Below are 19184 nucleotides of genomic sequence, written 5' to 3'. Positions count from 1 at the left end.
GGGGGTGCTTTCGCTTGCGTATGTGCAATGTGTATGATTGTGTGTATATGTGGAGCTAGCGTGTGTGTGTGTGTGTGTGTGTAGTGGGGGTTGTAGTAGTGATGAGCATTGCCAAGCTCTGAGGCAGAGAATACTGAAGGGTTGAATTCATACAAGCAGGCATACGGCATATCTAAGCCCCTGCATTACACACACACACACACGCACACACACACACACACACACGAGCTGAGGTACAGAAAGCTCCCTAACCTGAGCGCCAGGCAGGGAGAGAGAAAAAAAAAGATACTTCCCAACATCAAACCGGCTTCGTCTCTCCTCATCCTCTCCCTCTGCACTTGATCTGAGGAACAAAGCCGGGCCGGAGCAGCAGGGCGGAAGGGAAGCCCGTCCAAGTCTTTTCCGTCCTCCTCGGCCTCGGCGAAGACGCGGCCAGTGTGTTCGACTCGGTGCCGGCGGCGACTCTCAGGCAGCGCAGTGTGGATGGGCGAGCAGCGGGCGCATTACGAGATGTTCTGAGTCCTGAACATCGCTCTGTGCCGGCTACGCTTCCACGGATATGGCTTTTTTATGAGATCATTTTTTGGGCCATTGTTACCTTTTAATTAGATAGCTGGAAGTAGAGAGAGACAGGAAATATTGGGTGACATGCGGCAAAGGTCCTGGGCCGGATTTGAACCCCGCACCACAGTCCATATGTAGAGGAAAAAATAAGAACAAATCCAAGGCACTTTCCTCTGTATACAGTTAAAAAGCCTTTATTATTCTTGGCTATATAAAAAATATGAATATATTAAATAGCCAAGAATAATAAAGGATTTTTTACTTTATACAGAGGAGAGTGCCTTGGATTTGTTTTTATTTTTCCACTACTGATATCAATATTTTTAGATTGAGATTGAAAGTTTTTAGATTGAAGCTGCTATAGCCTTGAAGCTGTGAAAGCCAATATTTTGTGCTGATATTCTGTACTGTATATTTAAATTTGAATATTTTCATGCCAAACATTTCCAAAAAATACAAGTAGTCAGTGTTTCCCACAGAATTTTATTCTTGGCAGGAGGCTATAGAAAGAAATCACCGCACACTCGACTACTATTTTTGCTCGAGGCCAAAATAAATCACAGTAGAGGAGCAGAGGAACAAAACTTCTGCACACTCGTGTCCATGCGAGTTTCTTTATTTAACCAAGCTTTCGGTCTAGTTGACCTTCATCAGGGCATGCAGCCCCTTCTTGGCAGGATGGGAAAGCCTCTGAAACAGCATTTAGAGCATCATAGAGCACTATTTCAGCCTATGCTAATGAAATTCTCAGGTGGATTAACAGCTCCTGAAGGCAGCTTTCATTGCAGGTTTTACAGACTGTGACCCCTGAAGCTGCTCGAGTAAAATCAAATTCCCTCCTCCATCATATCGGCAGTGGGCAGAACTGACTGGTCAATATCTCAGTTTTATTGCATAGTCAATATTGGCCCCATGTATCAGCAAACTGCTATCTCACTGTAACCCTAGTGCAGGCCCTCTACAGCTACTGCTGTAGCGTGCTGTATGAATCTGAAGCAGCTGCTGTAAAAGAGGTTAAAGCAGTTAAAGTTAAAGCACTAATCTGTGTCAAATGTTTTTTTATTTGAGTTAAAGCACTAATCTGTGAGTTCCTCGTTTTTGTTTTTTTTTGTTTGTTTTTTTATCCGGACGACATCTTTGTTGCTCAGCCTCATCGCTGTGGTGTTTCCGCACTTCACTTCCCAGAGATCACCTGTCAATCAAACCGTGTGGGCGGGACTGTGACGTCTTTTTCCTTGGATTTTCTGTTGATGCAGTTTTTAGTTTCTCTTTTCTTTGTCTCTTCAGCCACGGTGGCTATCGCTGCTCATTTTAACCACCCAGTTCTTCTTCTGTTTATTCAAAACGCTGTTGGAAACGTAAAAGCATCACGTCCTGTGCGTCAGAGGATTTTTCCCAGGAAAGACCTACCGGGTGTTTAGAACAGCGAATGTAAAAGCTTTCATGAACTGGATATAGGTCGAATCACTATTGTGTTATATCAGTCGTGGCAAAAAGGATGTTTATTTATACGAAAATGTTGTGGGTTATTACTTTAAAAAGAATGTCTACAAAGGCATTTTCTCTATTTCCTCAGTCCTTTCATTCTCGTCTCATATTCAGTGCGTCTCATATTTGACCGTCAGACATGGATATTTAATTCTGATTTCTGTCTGCATCCATAACAACGAAATGAAGAAAGGAGGATATGAGTCCATCTAGCCTGCAGCTGCATTGACCTTCAACCTCATAGCGTTTTCATCTGCTGATCTGACATCAGCCCAGAACCTCACAGCTTCCAAACCGACCTACATTCATCTTGCGGGGCATTCAGGTGTTTTTTCGGCTGGAAGTAAAAACCTGTGAGGCCGACTTCAGCCATCTTGAGAATGCCTGCCTCTCTGCCCTCAGCCCTGAACAAACAGCAGCTTGTTTATCTAGAGGCCTTTAAAGAGTCAAGAGAGGAGGGAAAATATAAGTTTCCTTAACAGCTGATATGACTCCTCAGTTCAGTAGCCAAAGACCAGAACTGTTTGTTAGTTAGGTACTTATTAACCTATCAGTGTTGTGTTTGTCACAGTGCAAAAGATATCCATCTAAACAAGTTATTTAATGTAATACTTAGCGTAGAAATCAGATTTTTCTCAGTATAAGTGAGTGCCAGAGGGGCGAGAAGAATTCACTTCTAATGCAAATCCATTTGTTTTAATTTGATTTTTGTTTTTTACCCAAGTGACATAATCTAGATACTTGAGGAGTGATGTGCCTTGTTTTGAGAGAATTCTTCAAGCAACTGAAGCTACATAGGAAACAAGTGAAATTTTCTCACCACATTGGCAGATTTCCTCATTTGTTTGAAGAAGATCCGATTTTTTACACTCAATCCGATATTATATCACTTGTTAATAATTTCAGTCAGTGTTGCAGCCATACCTGAAGAAACAGCAGATAGAAAAATACAATTAAAGACCACCTAGGTTTTGAAGCATGTTCAAGAGTATTAAATGCTATATCTGTGATCCACTGTAAGCTTATTATATTAACAGATAGAAAAAAACCCATGTCATTTTCTCATTAGAGTGTAGAGCTGAGGATTTGGTGGCAGTTCATTCACTGGTTACAGTCTGAAAAGATTTCATTCACCTGATTCTCCTTACTGAAATGACAAAGGGAAGGATCACACTTAATCCCTAACGAATTTATGTTGCTACAAATTATGTGCAGATTATGTGCAGAGCTTTACACAACGGTTCAAACAGAGATGAAATTAAAATTGCTTATCCATCAGCATCAAGTCACGGGTCAGTGTCGAGTCTTGAGGCACAAGTCCCAAATCAAGTCCCAAGTCTAAATGTAGATTACCAACTCAAGTCCAAGTCAAATCCATGTTATTAATGTCAAGTCTCAAGTCTAAATGTCAAGTCAGAACAAATCAAGAGTCCAGTATCAATTTTATCAATCTTAAAGAAAACTAAATATCTAGGACTTTTCAATGCAATATGGTTTTAATAGGATAAAAACTTGGTAAGAGCATCATGAGTTTGATTTCTATTATCAGTTTCAACTTCAATAAATTCAATCATTCCATACAAATTCAGAAAACAGAATTTAAATTCAGTCGTCTGCTGGAACAAATCTCATCACTTTCAATCTAAGTCATTTACACAAACACAAGATCTCAAGTCAAGACTTTAGAAACCTTTTCAAGTCATCAAAGTACAAGTCAAAGTCTCAGGTCTTCTCTTCATGCATCAAGTCAAGTCTCAAGCAATTCAAATTGTGACTCTGACTCAATTCCAAGTCATGTGATTTGAGTCCAAGTCATGTGACTCGGGTCCCCACCTCTGCAGAGTCGAATTCACTCTGGGTAAGAGCACCAGCTAAATGCCCAAAATGTTAATGTAAAATGAGCGGTATTTCCCTTTAAAATATATCAAATGCTAAAACCAAACACACTTTTACCCCTTATTCCATGCAGTATACAGTCTCTTTTGAAATGTGATTTGGAGGATTTAGAGTACAAGCGCATCCCCAGGGTGGGTCAGCGCTGGAAGTGCGGCGCTGTGACGGCTGGCAGCCGTGATCCCGGCCCCGGATAGTGTGCTAAGGTTAGCGTTGAGGTTTCCATGTAATTGCTGGGTTGGATTTGGAATAGATGGAGGGGGGGGGAAGGTACGCTACTTTAAAGCTCCATTCCCACAGCTAATGCCAGACCTCAGAGTTGGTATTTTGTGCGTCCAAAAGTGTATGGGCATGTGTGTGATTGTGTGTGTGTGTGTGTGTGTGGCCGTATGTATTCCTGCCTGCCCACTCGCAGACTGGGCAAGCTGTCAAAGAAGCAATATTATCCCTCTGTTTCAAAAGAAAAGAGAGTGCAGGGAAAACGACAAAGGAGAGAGAAAAAAGACACACAGAGAGAGGGAGAGAAAGATTGAGATTACAGGAAGATTTCTGATGACCGCAAAGGAATTTGTCCAATATGAAATTGCAGTTGTGTGTCGTTCCAACAGTCGTCTATGGGAAATGCAGTATTACCTGCTTGACCGGTGACTCATCAGCTGGGCTTATTGGCAAGAGGCGCGCTTCAATTATGATTTTCTTTTTCTCCTTCTCTCTCTCGTCTATTTTGGGAAGTTCAGTCTCCTTCGGGATGCTCGGTTTTACAGCAGGGCTAAGTCACATGTCATGTAGTTGCAATGTTGTGAGTTTGAGTCAGATCTCAAACAGCATTAACAAGTAAATCTTATTTGTTCTATTCTTCTTTGAGTACCAGATGGGTGGGGTTTACCGCATCAGGATGATTCAGTTAGCATCTGGTAACTTGCCAATCACAGAAAAGTATCCTAAGTTGACTTTCAAATACTTTCCTGTGATTGCTTGAACGTTCTGGCACTCGTTGTGTTGCCATGCAGCAAACCCCACCCATCTGGCAACCAAGAAGGATAAAACAAACTATAAAAAGACCAGCTCTTAAACTTTGTGGTATGTCATCATCTCTCCCTTTCTCCCATCTTCCCTGATTCTCTTGACTATATTATGAAAGGAAGTAAAAAATGGCTAGAAAATATAAAAAAGGAGTTCAAACCTCTCAATAAGAGGCTCAGCTTTTTTTCTTCTACTTATCTGTACTTATGGTGACCTTCAAAAGAGACCAGAGAGAGGCACAGTTGAGTGCTTTTCCATGTCCGGCTGAGTTGGCGTGAAGTTACCTGAAGCTAGACAGACTCCATTTTTAGACATCTGCCCCAGCAAGGAGCCTCTGGCCCGGACAGAAGAGCTGTAATCCTAAAAACAGACTGCATTTCAATATTACATCACCTTTTAGCGAACGTTGAATCACTGCGGGTTTCCTGACTCCTGAAGCGGTCCGGGGGACTGCAATGCAGAGAGCTGAGGATCTAGGTTTGTTCGGTGTGTGCTTGTTTTCTTCAGGCAAAAGTTTATTCCAAAAACTTTGAGGATTATTATAACTGAACAATGAAGCCTTGCGGTTAAATAAGGACAGGCACAAGCTGATCATTAGCCGTGACCCAGAGGAGGCTCTTAAAGCTTCAACCTAATGGAAAAGATATTAGTTTATTACTTCAGCTCATTCTTACAGTGATAAAACATTGACTTCTCTCATATATTAGTGCAACATTGTGTGTTGCTGCTGTGACTGTTGAGTTTCCCTCTGGGTTAAAGTCTCTGTCTATCTGATTATTCTGATCAGGTTAGGGTTAGGTAGTACTGAAGTGTCCTGGCATGTTACTTTGTGAACGTAGCCTCTAGTTCAGGCCTCCACAAGCAGCGCGCAGCTCTGACAATAGAGATTTCAGTTCATTTATAACAAACACTCGAGGAGGAGGTGAAATACATCACCCACAGTCCTTTGTAAGCTGTAAGTCGGTTCATATTTGCACTTCTTTTGTGCTCCGTTAAATCGGGCTTCAACGGTGGATTTTCTTCTCTCCGTTTTCACCAAAGGAGGCGTGTTGAAGATGAACAGCGCTCGCCCGTCTCCCCGGGTGGAAATACAGAGCGCCAGCAGCGTAGCAGGGCAATAAAAACAGGATATTGACCATGAAGGAACATATTTTTACCCAATGAGAAATCAATACCAGATTTATGGACACAATCAGCTTAGATGAGAAAGCAAAAAGTGTGTGTGTCTGTGTGTGTGTGTGTTGTGTATCTGTGTGAGCGTGTGCATGTGTTTATGCATGTGTCTGCATGTACTTTTGCATGTGAAAGTGCAGTTAGGCTGAGAAAGCAAGAGTAGGAGGTAATAGATAGCTGCTTGTATCATTGTGAATGCAGTTACTTAAAGGTTAGAGAAACAGGCTTGTGATCGGAAAGTCACCAATTTGAATCCTGGGAAATCTGGGTGGAGTGAATTAACCACACATTTCCCCTCAACCAAGTGTCTAGATGCCTTTGAGCAAGGCATTTAATCCCTAAACGTTAAGCCACTCTACGAGCAGCTTCGCTAGACGGCCGCACCGCCTTCATTCCTTTTCAATGAGAAGCAGCAAACCGCTTGTGTGGGACATGATGGGATAGCTGGTGGTGCGGGGCAAGCAGTCAGTGAACTTTAACCCCGAGGCGGCAGAAAATCACGGCACGGTAACCAATCAGATTTGAGCAAAAGATCCACCGTGCAAATTCTCCCCCTTGCCAAATATTAGTTCCTATTTCCACATTCCCATTTTTATTTATCTATTTATCTATTTATTTATTTTGTGTTTTATGTATTGTATGTATCTTGTGTATGGTCTTGTGTATGGTACCTTTTTGGCAAGGTAATAAATGATTGAATCTTGAATCTGAATCCAACATGGAGGAGAAGATATTAATCACTGATAAACGGCGGCAGGAACAACAACAATTTCCTCTGTTGATCCATGGCAGAGAATAAAACAAAAAGTACTCTTACCTTTGTTTTATACTGAATGGATCCCATCAAAAGTCAAGTGGAAGCGCATGTGATACGCCCACAAGTGGCTGATTCTCGGAGGCAGCGATGCATGGCGGTCTTGCTGCTTTCTGTCTGTCGTGGCCTTAATTGCTCCAGTGAAGCTGCTCAGTGACCAGCAGTAGGAGACTGAGGTTGCGCTGGGCAGCTCTGAGGTAGGGATGTGTGCGACTGTATGGATATGAAGCAGAGTGATGCTGAAAGAAAGCATATGTGCTCAGCAAACCTTCCCGCAGCAAATAAAGGTTAAAAAACTGGATGCCATGGGTTATTCAGAGAGGAAACAGTCTTATTGTAGATGACAGACGGGCCTAGTCTAATGAGAAAGGCTAACCTTTTCTTGAGGCAATGAGGAATCTACCTCTCCCCTCCTTCCCCCCTCTGCCCCCCCACCCACCCTGCTGCCGCTCTGCATCCATCCCGCTGCTGAGGCCTTTCTTCCTTCCTCTAGCTTTGATCTGACATTTGCACATGGTCAAGTCACCCTTAATGTCCGTTTGCCTGTGGCTTACACACTACAGCAACGTTCATTCAGTATTAATCCAGTTCACAGTACAGTATATCTATTTTTGATTCAGGAACTTTGAAGTGGAGAAGACCTTTGAGGAACAGGATTTTCCACATTTGTTCAAAAGGAATGACTCAGTTGAGTCTATTTTGTTGCATCAAGCCATTGCCATCCACCTCCGATATGATGGATATGATGCAGTTTGTTAGACTCCAGACTTATTGTACAATTGGTCAATACTACACTGGTTGTCTATGGGAAGACATAGGCTGCATGTTTCATTATGTGCTGTTGTTGATTTATGTGCTTTTGAAGCTTTATTACATTTTGGACGTTGCACAAGTAAGGTGCTTTGAATCCCTTTATTTTGTCTATGGGAAGCCCATAACATAATTTGATTCTAAATGCAACATTTTGAATGGTTCCACAAAAGTGTGCATGAATGCCTTGTTGTTATTATTAGTATTAGTGTTAGTGTTAGTATTAGTATTACTGGTGAGTTTTAGTGTCTCATAGTCTAAATGCTATTTTAGATGCCCTGCCAAGAATCAAGTCCAAACTCTGAATAATGTTTTTGGCATGAAAGTGGTTCTAAAAAGTGGTTATGAAAGTGGTTATGAAAGTGGCTGTAAGATATTGTATATCCATACAAAATCTCAGCTATCGGCACCTCTAGTCCAAAACGTATCGGTATCAAAAACCCATATTAGTCGAACCTTAGTCTGGTAGTCTAGTCTGGTAGTTGCCACCTGTGCTCTAACTGGTGCAATCAAGGTGACTTGTGGGTCTTTGGTCAACAGTAGGACGTCCCTGCACTGTGTAAACACTGTGACGTACAAGTCAGCAGCCTGAGTGCTGCTGTAACAGCCTTGAGTCTGGGCTCAGGTCAGACAGAGTCATACTAGCCCTCTACCCATAGAAGCTTTATGAGTTCTCCAGTACCAAGCTGTTTCTGTCCGCTCAGCATGCGGCAGTGCTAGCCTAGGGCTGCACAGCTAATCAATAAAAAGATCAAAATCAAACTTCTTCTTACTATGGCAATGTTCAAACTGCAAGAGGCAGCTATGTTTTTTGTTTTTTTTCTAGGAGGGAAAGGCCTTTCAGAAAGCCTCGTATACAGCAAACTCTGGAGTTGAATCCATGGCCGAAAATGTAAGTGTCTTGTCAGAGAAAGTCTTAAATTTTATTCAAACTGAGCAAAACCTAATTGTTGGCATCTCATCTTCTATTTTTAAATGCTGATTATGTATTATGCATTATGCAGTGAGCAAAAAAACAAAAACATGCAATATATTTTCTCTTTTTTTTGACATTTTCACCTTTTATAAGAGAGTTGTAAAGTTGAAAGAGACAGGAAAAACTGGGAGAGAGAGGGATGACATGGGATAAAGGTCCTGGGCAAGATTCGAACCACGTTTACATTTTACGCTCCTTAAACCACTGAGCCACCAGGCCACCCACAATATATCTTCTTCAATAAAAACATGACGGTGGGTGGTTTCATCCAAAGTGCCTTGCTTTCAGTGCATATATTTGTAACATGCGGTCCCAGTGTGAAACAAACCCCTAACCCTGGAAATAGCATGTCGCCCGACACTGGCCTCTTCCTCCTACACAATGTCCCGGTGTCATCCAATATGATTAGAGATTGCGGCTCTGTGCTCGTAAACAAGATTAGTCCTCCTTGTTGTCATTTTGCCTCAGCAGACCACAGCAGATCCAAATCAATATCCTTGAATTGCTTGGCAGGGAGGGGGAGAGGAGGGGAAAGAGACCTTAGAGGAATGAAGCTGGTCCCTCGGCCTTTCAGATGAGTCCTGCATGGAGTTTATCGCTTTGTGGCGGAAAAGGAGGGCTAATGTTTCACTGTAGTGTGTTGACAGATAATGTATGTGTGTGTTTGTGTGTGTGTGTGTGTGTGTATGTATACATATCTCAGGGCTAATGTGGTATTGCCACAATGTTTGGACAGGCTAATCGAAGGGCGATAGGAAACAGCTCGGCAGTATGTTATTAAATGGGGTTGCTTTGCCAGATCGGAGACAATGGAAATTATGCAGTGTGTGTTTCACACAGCAAATTCGGCTATTCTTAGAGGCCGTTGGATGTTATAGAAAATAAGTGTTTACTGGTAAATACGAACCAACACACTTCTGCAGAACATCAGGTTTATCACTGAGGCATGACTTCAATGTTGGGACTCTGCTTTAGCTCTCACATAGCCCAGGATCTTTTTTGCTATGTAGCGTATACACCTTTTTTAGACCAAGAAGTAAATACATTATTATATAGTTAAACATGACATAAACAGCTGTAAATATCAAAAATATGCATCAGAGGAGTCCATATATACTAAGCTAAGATATAAACATCTACTAAACTTTCACTTTTAAACTCTGTGTAGCCTAATTTTAGCCTAGATGGCTATAAACCACGTCTTTTAAACGGCTAATCAACTCCGAATTGCTCAGTGGGGACATGACAGATTGGACATGACAGACATTGGATCTTAAATACCTTCCCCAAATAGCCAGTTCAGTCAAATTGGCCACCTTAGTGGACTTATGCTGCATTTCAGAGATGTCTGAAAGTCGGCAATTCAGACTTTCTGTGAGGAAAAATGCAAAGAAACGGCCCTTGAAGTCAGAATTCTGACTAGGAAACTCTGTCAAGATTTATTTATAATCCCCAAAATACACTACATTTGATTTTCAGCATTGCATGACCTTAAATCTGTCAGAACACCTGTGTGGTGAATAGCTAAACATACAATTGCACTTACAGTTGCTAACAGTCCATGCTAACTAGCTAGCTACCAGATATCATTAACATAACATTAGCTGCTGCTTGGGGAACTGTATTTTATTTTGGGAAAAGGAAATCTCACAGGTGTCCATCCCTGTTTTTTCCAAGCTGGACTATTAGAGCACCCAGAGCTCATAATTACGAGCTGCCAACTGGGAATTTCAGACTTGAAATGTCAGTAAAACGTCAAAAATCAGTGTCTAGAAGTCCTTGGTTGTAAGGCAAGGTAGCAACAGTTCTGTGTTTCTTGTGTCACACAGCAAAGGCAGAATCGCAAAGGAAGTACATACATGACTGCATGCATTTCTAGTATCGATGGTCCCAGAAGGAATCGAACATTTAACCCTGGCGGTGTTATAGTGCCACGCACACTGCACTGAGCTACACAGGCCCAGCAATTTCTAATCTTCAACATTAAATGATGAATAGCCTGTCAGTTAGAGCGCTCTAGAAACAACTTCACTCTCAACACAAAACCCTGCAGTGATATCTTTTGTCCCTCGGCGGTCTCCTTTGGCCTGACTGTGGTACATCGCACCACTGCGGCTCGTCTCGGGGGGCCTCTTTAAGTTTATGGCTGATTAATTGGGTTAGCTCATGGAAAAGCTGAAGCGCAAGTATAAATATTTGGAAGTCTGATTCCTGGGGAAGTGTGTAGTGGATCTACAGGACAGTATAGACTAAAGATGGGAGCCAAGAGCTGGAATACAGATTACAGGGTTTCCACAGGCTTCACATATCCATGTCATTGTGGCGCTGTAAAGACGGTGTTTCTTCTATCGGTTAGTCGTTTTACATTTACGTTTAGCTGACATTCTTATCCAGAGCGACTTACAATGATTGAGTATGTGAGGGATTCAGTGTCTTGCTCAAACCGGGTGTTCACATTGCGAGCTACATGGTTGATGAGTCGCTCTATTCTGACTGATTGTAGCCGGTGTGAGAAGCTCCGATTGCATCTGTGTAGTGATCTGCAGATACAAAGGTTTGATCTTGGAAAAATAAACTGTGTATTTATGCAAATCATGTAGTTTGTACTGCTTTGGTATTGCCTTTCATAACCTTACATCAGTTTGATGAGTTAATTAGGGACTAGGGTTGGAAATTAGCAGTAGCTACAACTCCATGTGCACACATCTTTTATATTTCAATTGCGAAGTGTAATTATGTTAACTGCACTGTCCCTATCAAATAAACTACTAAATACATAAATAAAATAACAAAACTAGCCAGTAAGGGCTAATCAGATAGTATTTCAGAGATTACCATCAACCCAGTGATGAATACAACTGTTCTCCAAGCATCGTTTTTTGAGACGTTTATTCCTGTAGCCTATCAAATGAAATCTGTAGAGAACTGGGACATTTTCGATGGCTGTAATCAACTTCTTGATTACAATCAACCTCACCTGCCAGGCGGAGCCATTGTTCATGAAAAGAAATCACATCAGTAGGGAAAAACAAGGAGATGCGGAAAATTGATTGGCTGTTGACGTCCAGTGACTGTGAAAAAGTTCAGCCATGGCCAACAAGTTTGTTAAGTCTCCTTGGTCACTCAGCTAGAAATTAATAGACTTGAATGCATGGAAAGATACTTCAATGAGACACATGGCTGTTGCAGGTATCAAACCTGTGATCTTCTGGTTACATGACAGTCTCTCTAACCGCTGGTCCACCCTGCTGCACCCTCTGGAAACCCATGTAATCCTGACATACTTTCATCCACTCTTGACTCTGTGATTTCATGGATACAAATACATGCACACACACACAAACATTGACCTTCTCTTATCCAGGGAAAGTTGACTGAAGGAGAAGGGCCTCGCTCAAAGAGAGAGAGAGAGACTTCCTCACTTACATCCAGCAGTCGCTTTAGTTGAAGAGCAGATGAAAGGGATTCTTCCAAGAAAGTGCATCGTCCCACATGCTGCTTGTTAGTGGATTCACAAAAACAGGTGTGAAGTGGATCACATGTTCCTCTGACAGTTATGAAATTTATGAATGATGGAATACCACAAAAAAACTGATTTCAGATAATCCCATGAAGTTAATCCCAAGAGAGACAGAAATGGGATAGCAAATATTTCACTTTTGGCGGTCTCATTTCATTAACCAATGATTTTCATCAACCAAGGCTCAAAATCTTAACAGCTTTTATCTAAGAGTTTCATTCTAAAAACAGATATCCATCCATTTGAAAAACGTGTGCTGCATTTATCTTGCTTTACTATCACAGATTTTTTTTTATGTATACAGCAGAAACATTTTAGTATATTGCAGCATAAAACTGGTTACCACATATTTCCTTGTAACTTCGGATGGCTGAGAAGACAGTGAAACTTGATATTTCCAAACAGTTCCTCTTGGGAACGGAGCCAAAGTGCAGAAGTAGTTATACAACATGCCGTAAAAAGTGGGACTTCTCCAATGACTACAGCTGCTACTTTCAGGTAGTATTTAAAGGAAAATTGGGTCAACAAAATGATCCCACTCCTCCAGAACGGACCCTCTCTATTATAGCGACATTGTATGATGAACCTCAGGTAGTGATATTTCTTCCCAAACTGGATATATATTTGTAGCGTTCAGGAATAGAGCTCTTCATATATTGATGATGAGCAGAGCAGCATATAACAGACACCGATTCAGTTAACTGGACTGTGTTTTTCAGGAAGACATCTAACTCAAGCTTCCTATATAAGCGATCAGTCGCTGTGAGCAAACTGGGTCGTGCAACCAGGGACGGACGCACTTGTTTCCAGGGCAACAGCCACGAGGGAGCGGGCCCGGCTGGAGACAGGAGAGTTTCGGATGTACAGTGGAGGAGGATTTGGATTTGTAGTCCACGCTTCAACTCCAATCCCATAAATCACTCCCTGTTCAGCGCCTTGTTGCTCACTCCCTCCCCGGTGCCTGGTACTCTGCCAGAAATGGCCGTCATCTCGTGTTGTATTGAATCTTAAATTATGTTTTTCCTTTATTTTTCCATTATAGCAGCCTGACCGGAATGTGAATGAGTAACGCTGTGTACTGTATGAATGTGAAGCAGGTTGATGCTGGAGAACAGCAAGTGCGCTCCGTCGACTTTCCCTTGATAAGCAAAGGTTAAAATAAAACAAAAAAACGTTCACTTGCATCCTATGCAAATCAACTCTTTTCAAGGATTGCCTTCAATGAAGTGACATTTTCTTTATACTAGTCGATCATCATCTGCTTTATTTTCAAAATGTCAACACACAAAATTCTTGCAACAGGTACAACTCCACTGGCAGATTTTCTATTTCTTTTAAGGAAAACAAGAGTTTAAGACTCAATACTAGACTAACCGCCTTACTAAGGTGGACATTTTTACAGGGTTGTCACTCCATCACACAAAGGATGTGCCACTTTCAATACATCACTAGTCTAGTTTGGGACAACACACACTTGTGCCCTTGTCAACAGGTTTTAAGACTCAGAGTTTTCTGCAGCCTCTCTCTCTCCCTTCTCATTGGCTTGTTCGTGTCTCCTTACAGATCTCAGTGGACTTGACAGGACTTTGCAAAATGGCTTTGTCTGCGATTGCTTAGATGCAGAGTTTGCCATTTTCTATCCATCTGTGTTATCTTTCCTGATGCTGTTAGAGCATCAGATTTTCTTCTGGTTCTACAGAGCTCAATCTCTTACTGAGATTAAAACACAGTCAAAGTCAAAGTCAGAGATTAAATTCCTCCTTGAGCAAAGTGGTGTGTCGATTTTCTTTTTCTATTTTGTGATGAAAACATTTATTTTTCTTACAAGGTATTACAGTTATGAATGGTCCATATAAGTAATGTATGCTTGCAGTGCACACTTATCCACTTAACCCGCTCCCCTCCCCTTCAGACATGCAAACACACACACACACACACACACACACACACATATACACCAGCATCTAGACAATAGAGACATGGAGCTGCTTGACAGGATAAGTCTGCTAAGGGATAGGTATGAGAGTTTTTTTGTGAAATAAGTAAATAGGTGTGTCACTTTTTAGATACAACTTTTCAACATACATGTAGCACATTGTTGCTACAATGTCAAGGAAACAAACATTTCTACCATTTCTCCCCTTGCTCTTATTTCTTCATCTGGCACTTTTCTATCATACACCATTATTCCAGGGAATGTGAGTTACATGTGTGGTCAGGGTGCTGTGACTTTAACCCTTGCACTTCATGCAGTTGTTTTTAATGTTAGTGATCCAGAAATTTGAGTTTATTCTACTGCTGAACTTGTTGTTAGTCTCTTGGGTTGAGAGCGTCAGCTAAAATGCCTAAAATATAAAATGCAAATGAAAGGAGAAAGGGAACATACGGAGGAACCACAGAGGAACATCTGCCGATATTTATCTCACCAACCTCCTCAGAGAAACCGATCCTCACCCTGTAATTCTTTCTCCGTCCCGTTTGGTCTCTCAGAGCGCCCATCTGGCCATGATCGACACGCTGATGATGGCGTACACGGTGGAGACGGTGAGCGTGGAGAAGGTGATGGCCTGCATACGCCAGTACTCGCCCCACGACCCCGAGGTGGAAACGCCGTACGACACGGAGGACGCCGTCACCACCTGGATCAACAAGGTGGGTAACAGTGTGTGTGTGTGTGTGTGTCTTATGGTTTATGTTTTTTACAAGACGTTACAGGACACATGGGTGTGTTTGTCACATTGGACAGAGGCACGCTGAGGAAGCGTCCGTGTGGCAATAAAAGAACAAAATAATGGGAGTGTTGTCCTGGATCTTTCTTTATCATTGTTTTTTGCAAGAACATGAGCAACAACAAGGACATTGCAAGCAGCTGTCTGTGATGTTGCTTCACAATACTGCTAGTCACTGCTGGCACAAATGAAGGGTTGCATTTTAAAATGCTATATATAGCCATTTTAGAACAAGTACGTAATTAGTGATTTTATTTTTATTTATCTTTATTTATTCAGGGTGGTCAATTGAGAGCAGGTGCCTTTTACAATGATGCCCTGATACAATACAGACACAATAATAATAATAATAATAATAATAATAATAATATCAATGAATAAGACCACACCAAACCGAACTAAACTCAAAGTAATGCGGCAATTTGGCTCATAGAGTCTTTATAGCTGCGTCCTGCAATGGCACAGTGAGGTTTGTTGAAATTTTTGGGACCGACCGACTGACATCATGACTTACACTAGCTGCAGGTCGCAGCTAAAGAAGTCTGCCTACACAGTCAGTATTTCAAAAGCACACTTGATTCTATCCTTAAAAACATAACTATTTTGAAAGCAAAGGTCATACGATGACTCAAAACTTTATTGGTAAATTATATTGTGCTTTTCTTTCGTACCAACAATCATTTTGTAATTGTAGGTGTCAGTTTTTTTCTTCATATGTACATTTATGTACATTTACAAGCGCAGATACAACTACAAGGACATACTGCGAGCCACTAGCCCATTAGGGTTGTATCACAGTTAGGGGGTCACTATATATCGCGGTAAAAAAACAATAACAGTTATGACACCGCCCCTGACCACTGACTTGTTGGGAGGCTGAATAATAAACACAAAAAGTCAATATTTTACATAAACATTTTACATATCTTCTACAGTCTTACATTAGAACAAAGAATAATGTCTTGTGATTGATAAGATAAACTCGTTTTTTCGGCAGTTGAAGCATGTTGCAGTGCTGTACTTCACCTAATAAATAATTATCGGGATATATCGTATATCGAGATAATTTTGGCCAAGATAATCGTACTAGGAAATTTTCATATCGCCACAGGCCCAAACACACTATCCTTAAATAATGTTAGCTAGGCTCTAATATCTGTCCAAGCAGCAGGTACACATGCACATGGAGGTGTTAGATGCTCTTGCTCAGTATTCGGCAGTGTCAGACAGTTGGGTCTCGTCTCATCCAGAGAGCTGGGACTCTGAACTTCACAGGTGAGGTAACAGGATATTTTAGTCAAAAGCACTGACCCAAATACAGCCAAATATGCTGCATGTGCACGCTTTTGTCTCCAAGCCCCTGGGGACAAACTATGTGACGTACACAGGTTAACTGACTCACTGCGATGAGAAGTTCCCTGTGGAGTATGCTGGAGGCGGGACGGTCCAACTAGGGCCTTTAAAACCATCCCAATCGACTGGTATCGATACTCGCCATGCTGTGTGTTTACATGCGTCATCGGCAGTTACTGTATTTTCCAAGTGAATGGAAAACAATGAGGAAGTAGGAAAAGTGAGAAGACAGTGAAGTCACATGAGGCCATTGTACTTTTTCATATCCATATCTCGCATGCTGTAGAGTGTCACATGTAAGAAACAGTTAGCTGTAGGAGTGGTCAGGTGGTTTGAGAGACTGTGACCCGTAACCAGAAGACCACCGGTTGGATCCCCGCAGCAGCCAGTGTGGCACTGAGTCCCTGCCTGGTCTGCTGGCCCTGACCTCTGACCTCTCTGGTGAAATGCACACACGTAGGGTTCGACTGATATGACTTTTCGAAGGCAGATACTGATATTTTTGTAGTGAAGTTGCCGAAGCTATGTCTATATCTTTACATGTTTCCATTTTCATACCAAAAGATTGGAAGTATTCGGTGGAAAAGCCTCTGAAACAGCATCTAGACCATCATGGGACACTAAAACTCTCCACTGAAACCCAGACTGATGAAATTATTTTAGTGTCAGCAGCTCCTAAAGACAGGGAGACCCACCACACCTATCCAAAGGCAGGGAAACTTTGGGATACAATTACTACCTTTAAATGAATAATTAATTTGCAAAAAACATTCTTGAACAATTAAATGAATAAATTAAATGTGCAAAGAAATAACATTTAACAGCTTTACAGACTGTTTTTATGTAGCTGTGGTCAGGGAGGAACCTCCATCATATTGGCAATGGACCACATGACTGACTGATATCTGATATTTAATAAGAGGCCAATATCGGCCCGATATATCAGCAAACCGATATAACAGTCAAATCCTACATACATGTATTTGAGCCTCAGAGGGAGATGCGAGGAAACAAATTCCTAATTAAAGCAGCAAAGTGACCTAATGCATTAAACTATGAACCCATGTAAAAAGTGTTTTTATATGTGTGTTATGTGTAAGGAAGAGATGAAGTACAAGTGGCTATCTAACCGAGGGCCTGTGCTCTATGTGCAGCTGGCTCTGGCGTGTGTGTGTGTGTGTGTGTGTGTGTGTGTGTGTGTGTGTGTGTGTGTGTGTGACAGCGGAGAGGGTGTGTCCGTGCCACTGAGTGTTGTGCCAGTGTGGAGCGTTTGGCCCCGCCCCCTCCATACAGTACAACAGGGCCCAGTCTGTTTACATTTTTCTGGTAGGAACACTGGGCTGCTGCCAACTCTGAGCGTTACACACACACACACACACACACACACACACCTAACAGGAGTCCCTGTGGCAGACATATGGCTCTCTATGGGAGCCTTCTTGTGTTCAAAAGCTTCAACAGTCTCCAGCTTTACAAATGATTCCTGCTTTAGCACAGAATGAAACTAGTCAAGGAGTTGATATAGGTTTCCAAAAAGTTCAGGATTTGATTTGATTTGATTTGATTTGATTTGATTTGATTTGACTTGATTTGATTTGATTTGAAATTACTGTTATTTTGTCTTCCATCAAGAACCATGATGTAAATAAGTGTTTTAAATAACACTTTCTTGTGCTATTTTCTGAGGTCAAATACACCATTTTTTTTCTCATGTATTTGGGAAATAGAAAAAACATGATTAAAAAAAAAAACACACAAGAAAATAATTTTGTTCCTCATCTAATAAGTGTAATGGATGCTCGTGGTCACAATATCAAGCAAATACTTTGTAATTATTATTCATCCGTAACAGCAGCAGAAGTTAAATGCATGCAGCCCTAAGTTAAATTAAATATTTCAATATTGCCAATATATGCTAATATTCCTCTGTTATTAATTGTGGAAACCAACATTGCAATATCCACTTTAAACAATGAATTGTGCAGCCGTACTTTATCTGTGGCAGACAAAAAGCTATTACATATTCACCAGAGCTTTCTCTCCAATTACAGTGGGAGAGACCATATTAATGTGAAATCTGAGAGCATTACTCCAGCAATATGAGTTGAGGATGAACTGAATATTAGTTATCGTCTGTTGCTTATTATGAAATGTATTTATTGTTGATCCGTCTGTATGCAAATGTGCTGCTGTCCTGTATATATAATGTTGTTTTCCTGCCTCGTCCAGGTGAACGAGTATCTGAAAGACGTGGTGGCTCAGGAGCAGAGGAAGAAGGAGACGCAGAGCACCGAGCCTGCTGGGAGTCCTCGGGTGGGTGCTCCTCCTCCCTCTCTCTCTCTATCTCTCTCTCTCTCTCTCTCTCTCTCTCTCCCTGTCTCTTTTTGATGTCTTTTTCTGCCTGTTTTCTTCTTCTCTTCTCCTCAGCTCCACCCTCCTGTTCTCTCCTGCTGTTTTCCCCTCCCTGCTGTGTCATGTTCTCTTTTTACCTAGACTCCTATAACCTTTCTCTTCCTTTCTTCTCCTTTCTTCTGTGCTCTCCTCCTCTTTTTCTTTCATCTCCTTCTCTCCCCTTTCCTTTCTTTTTTTTCTCCTCTCACATCTCTTCTCTCTTATCCCCTCTCGTCCTCTGCTCATCTTTTTCTCTCCTCTCATTACATTCTCTCCTCTCCTCTTCTGACCTCTTTTTTCTCCTCTCTTCTCCCCTCCCTTCCTTCCTTCCCTCTTCTCTTCTCTTCTATCTTACCTTCTTCTCCCATTTCCTTTCCTTTCCTTTCTCTCTTTTCCTCTCCTCTCATCCCCTCTCCTTTCCTCTCTCCTCCTCTGCTGTCCTCTTTTTCT

General features: G+C 41.6%; 1 protein-coding gene across 1 annotated transcript in view; it reads left to right on the top strand.

The window, feature by feature from the left end:
* Positions 1-19184, top strand: part of camsap2a (calmodulin regulated spectrin-associated protein family, member 2a) — a 77266-nt gene that overhangs the window by 17347 nt on the left and 40735 nt on the right. The window contains exons 3-4 of the mRNA XM_078285704.1: positions 14752-14913; positions 18573-18656. Of these exons, the coding sequence (XP_078141830.1) occupies positions 14752-14913; positions 18573-18656 (246 nt within the window). The remainder of the gene's footprint in view (positions 1-14751; positions 14914-18572; positions 18657-19184) is intronic.

The sequence above is a fragment of the Centroberyx gerrardi genome, chromosome 9 (assembly GCF_048128805.1).
Source record: "Centroberyx gerrardi isolate f3 chromosome 9, fCenGer3.hap1.cur.20231027, whole genome shotgun sequence".
In the NCBI taxonomy this organism is placed as follows: domain Eukaryota; kingdom Metazoa; phylum Chordata; class Actinopteri; order Beryciformes; family Berycidae; genus Centroberyx; species Centroberyx gerrardi.
This window is presented reverse-complemented; position numbering and strand designations above follow the sequence as displayed.